Raw genomic sequence first — 4,687 nt, 5'->3', positions numbered from 1 at the left:
CTTTATTTTACAGTTTTACACACATCAGCAAAGCTATCGCGATCGTTTCCTCAAAGCGTCCGTATTACCCAGAACTTACTTCTGTTGGTTTTGGAATTCTGAGCAAAGCTACATGAGGGCTATCAGCGCTAGCCCTCACTAATTTAGCTGTATAAGACTAGAGGGAAGGCAGCTAGTCATCACCACCAACCTCCAAGTTTAGGGTTACCTTTTTGTCAACGAATAGTGGGATTGACCTCATCGTTATAACGCTCCCACGGTTAAAAGAGTAAGCGTGTTTGGTGTGACGGGAGTTCTAATCCGCAATCACCAGATTACGAGTCGATTGAGTGCCTTAACCACCTGGCCAACTCACTACAGATCATTCTGTAGATTTATTTATAAAGTACGAAAAGTTTTATCAAACTAGAAACACTTATCCTAGATTTTCTATTTGAGAAGTAAAGAATTAAGTGATTATCGAATCAATGATTTTGTTACTCTAGTTTAAATTTCTTGTTTGTTTTATTAAATATGATTTTTTTCATGTACTTCTCGACTTACGCTATTGAGTTTTTCAGATTTCATTTTAAAGATCCAATACAACTACGAAACTCACCGTCAAGTTGTGTCTTATTTAACCAACTGTGTCCAGTAAAACCTGAAAGCGTATAGTGTGTTTCTAGTAGGAAGAAACTTGTCAAAAAACAACAACGAAAATAAAACATGGAAATCACTGACGTCATAGGTAACTTAGGAAGACTTCAGTGTTACATAACAATCTTACTTATATACCGCGGAATGCCGACTGCTTGGAAAGTTTTGGCCATACCGTTTTTGGCTCCCGATACTGACCACTGGTGTGCCAAACCACACCAACTAGATAACTGGACAGTCATCAGATGGAGGAATGTCTCCATACCGTTTGACACTAATAAGCAAGAATTCAGCCAGTGTCAGAGTTACAGCTACACGTTAGTACAGTTACCTGATTCCTGGGATGTAATTATTGATCAGAATGTCACAGTTCCATGTACAAAATGGGATTACAGCTCTAGAGACAACACAATAATAACTCAGGTAAGCTGTAAGCTGTAAATAAGTCATTTTATAAGTTTTCAGTGTAATTACTTTCAGTCGTCAATCGTATAAAAATAATACGTTAAACCTGATAGTTGAAACACAATTTCACAACATAAACCCACTTTTAGACAGTAAAGCTATAAAGCTGTCTCCAGACTTTATAGCTTACGAGGTAAACTGAGTTATTTTTCTGTATGTGAAATAAGAAACATTATAGATATTCATAGTTCGGAAACAAAATTATTAATTTGAAGAATGATTTTGTGTCATTGTGAATCAATATTTAACTGAAGTAGTCAACAAATTTTGTCCTCCAGCTCCATTTGAAACAGTTAATAGAAGAAACTGTCAGAAGTTTTGACATCAGAGAAACTACAGAGAAAAACATTGTAATTAGAGAAACACTCATCACTCCTTTGAAATCACGAGAGCTCAAAAAATAATTTGTTGATAGTGAATTTTGAAGTAAGTTAGGCAGATGATTTATAGTTTTATGTAATTTTTTCTTATAAACTTCTTGTCGGTTTATAATCGATATGATGGCAATGAACCAAAATCGTCACGTAACGATTTTGTCTGTAAATCACAGACAAACGTGTTGGAACTACAGGGTGTTCGGAAAGTCACTGTGCACTTACATATTTATTAACAGACAAAACTGCACAGTGACCTTACGTGACCATTTTGGTTCATTGCCAAAGAGAGATGAGTAAGCGATACTGAATGTTTCTCTAATTACAAGACTTTTGCTTTATTTGCTGTTTTCTACTCTCCTAACTGTTGTACGTGATACTGCGTTCTTTTCATACCATTTCGTATAGCTTTGTTTATGGTTACGCACGAAATCACAAAACGCATTATTTCCGCTATACCAACCAAGTGCATGGAAACAAAACGTGGGTGTTTTAACAGGTGTTATAACATCAGTTTTAACCTTAGCTATTTAAATTACACTTCTTTAAGACGTTATTACAGTAAGGTGAATACAATACATACAATAAAATACTTGTCAAGCCCCTTCCCAACCAGTGGTACAGCGGTATGTCTTTGCACGAACTTCGCTAGAAACCGGGTTTCTAAACCAGTGGTAGGAATAGCACAGATAGTCCTAAGTGTAACTTTGTTCTTACCTATAAACAAACAATCTTAGTGTAAAATACACAATACCATGCATGTCTGTTAGTTACATGAAACTGAAACGAAAACAAATTATGGAACAAATTATTAATCAGTGATGACGAGAAACCCCACTTGTAGAGAAAAATATATATGTAAAATTATTACTTCTAACCCAGGAAAACTAGTTTTGAAGCTTTCACTTGTCCTTTTAGTCCTACACAAGAAAGTATCTAATCTAGTCCTCTAGACTTTGTATAAATATTTTGTTGTGTTTTATAAGACCAGACCATGCGTGTAACTAAATGCGTTAAACCTGTCTTGTTTAAATTTACCTTTGTTCCCATGTCATTTCCCAAGTAGGAGATACTTTTTATTGATCATGGAGAACATTTTTGTAGTGACTTCGTTAAAGATGTTAAGGATAAGTCTTTCCAAGGTTGTACAGATATTATATGGTTATCAAAATCGTATCAGTATGGTATAAGAATAACAAGTCATATGGAAGCATTTTAATTAGATATATTTCGTTTAGCAAGTGTAATTCCTAGTATCATGAAGGTTTGACAATACCTTGACTTTGTGAAGAGAAAACAGTCCATCGTAAGCAAAGTACCACGTGTCTTTATCTTTTGAATTAATAACGATTGTTCTCACATTGTATTACAATTGTTTTCAACCATTCATTTCCTCACTAAAACTCAACCAGAATATATATATCACTATCATTTAGTGACATATCTTGTCGAAACTCCTGTTATACGTTTACCTGAGTATAACACAGTTCTTAAAGTGTGGCTTACTTTTATGTCAAGTCCCTCTTTTTGGTTAAGAATAAATGTAAAATACAATTGTCCTTATTGGGTTCCCTAAAACGACACTGAGCCCCTTATTCCCCATGATTTCGCAGTTTATAAGGATGAAATTAATATCTCCCATAATTAGAAAGTCATTAACATCCGATTCCATAGTTTCTTATAACTTTATTCAGTTTTATTTGGTGAACTGTAACAAATTCCAACTAATCAGTGATGTCGAAAAAACCCACTTGTAGAGAAATATATATGCAAAGACGATGACCAAAGAAGGTCGTAACGTTGTTCGCTCTTCTATGTAAAATATTTTCTCAACCCAAGCGAGCCGTCTTTGCATATATAAATCTCAACTAAAAGCGAACCCATAAGGTAAATCCCGTATCTATTCCATGTACAACAGAGTATAACAAATTTTCAAAAGTGTGTTCAATTTTTTTAATCTTAAATTCCTTTGTTTTATTATATATGAGACAGGTTTTAATAATCAAGGAGAACACGAATAATCAATAAAACAGATTTATAAGTCACACACGAGGCAGATTCTCTAAGAAATTGTTTTTATTGTTTTCAAAATAACATTACAAAAACCTTAATGTATGATAAAGTATAAATATTATAATAATTAAAGAAAAGTTATACTGACTTTAAGCTTCAGAGCCTTACAGATGTAAATAAATCTTAACAATACGTTCGGCCTAACAGATTTTTAACGACGGTTATTTTAGAGAGAAATTGCGTCTGTGAATCTGAGTTTTCGACAAATTGTATATCAGAGTAACTTGAAGTTTGTAGAATATGTTTGAATAAACCTAGAACCAAAGGCATACAAGCAAATACTTATGTCCATCCTTGATTGTCCAAACGTTTATTTAAGTATCATTTACCAACATTAACTAGTTAATTTTTCATGGTGGAAATTTTCCGAAATATTTTTACCCGTTCTCGAATTCCCATTCAGGCCTAAAGTTTTATATCTTTCAGTGGGACTTATTCTGCGATCGTGAATGGCTCGTGTCCATGAACCAAACGGTGTTTATGTTGGGAATGTTGTTTGGAGTATTTATAGCCGGCCATCTTGGCGACAAGTAAGTATTTTAGAGACGATTTACCTTTTTATAAAACAAACTTCTCTTTAATTAAAACATTTTAATAGGATAGAATAACATCAAATATTGGAAATTATAATCTAAAGTCATTATCATTACTGTTCTTGTTTCATTATTACAAAACGTGACTTGTGTAATTCTAACCCTCAGCTTGTTCTCTTATACGTTTACAATGAGCTATTTCAAAAAAGAAATGAGCTCACAATTTTAGACTAAAGAAGGCCCGGTATAGCCAGGTGGTTAGGACGCTCGACTTGTAATCCGAAGATCGCGGATTCGAATCTCCGTCACACTAAAACGTATCTTTACAGCCATGGGGACGTTATAATGTTCGGTCAATCCCAATATTCATTGATACAATAGTAGCCCAAGAGTTTGCACTTGGTAGTAGTGACTAGTTGCTTTCCTTCTAGTCTTACACTGCTAAATTAAGACGGCTAGAGATGATAGTCCTCGTGTAGGTTTGCGCAAAGTTCAGAAACAAACAAACACATCTTGACGCGGTCTGAACGATTTTACTTTTTGTTGTTCAAAATGTAGTATCAATACATAGAGAAAATCGAGTTGATTTTATACTAATAAAATAAA

The 4,687-nt window shown here is 34.1% G+C and overlaps 1 protein-coding gene across 1 annotated transcript; it reads left to right on the top strand.

The window, feature by feature from the left end:
- The first annotated feature begins 661 nt into the window (after positions 1 to 661).
- Positions 662 to 4,082, top strand: LOC143251588 (organic cation/carnitine transporter 2-like). Its single transcript, XM_076502860.1, has 2 exons — positions 662 to 1,059; positions 3,975 to 4,082. The coding sequence occupies exons 1-2, from the start codon at positions 706 to 708 to the stop codon at positions 4,080 to 4,082; spliced, it is 462 nt and encodes a 153-aa protein (XP_076358975.1). The 5' UTR covers positions 662 to 705.
- Positions 4,083 to 4,687: the final 605 nt, after the last annotated feature.

Source organism: Tachypleus tridentatus, chromosome 6 (assembly GCF_004210375.1).
Source record: "Tachypleus tridentatus isolate NWPU-2018 chromosome 6, ASM421037v1, whole genome shotgun sequence".
In the NCBI taxonomy this organism is placed as follows: domain Eukaryota; kingdom Metazoa; phylum Arthropoda; class Merostomata; order Xiphosura; family Limulidae; genus Tachypleus; species Tachypleus tridentatus.
Note: the sequence above shows the minus strand (reverse complement) of the source record. Positions and strands in the feature narration are given on the sequence as shown.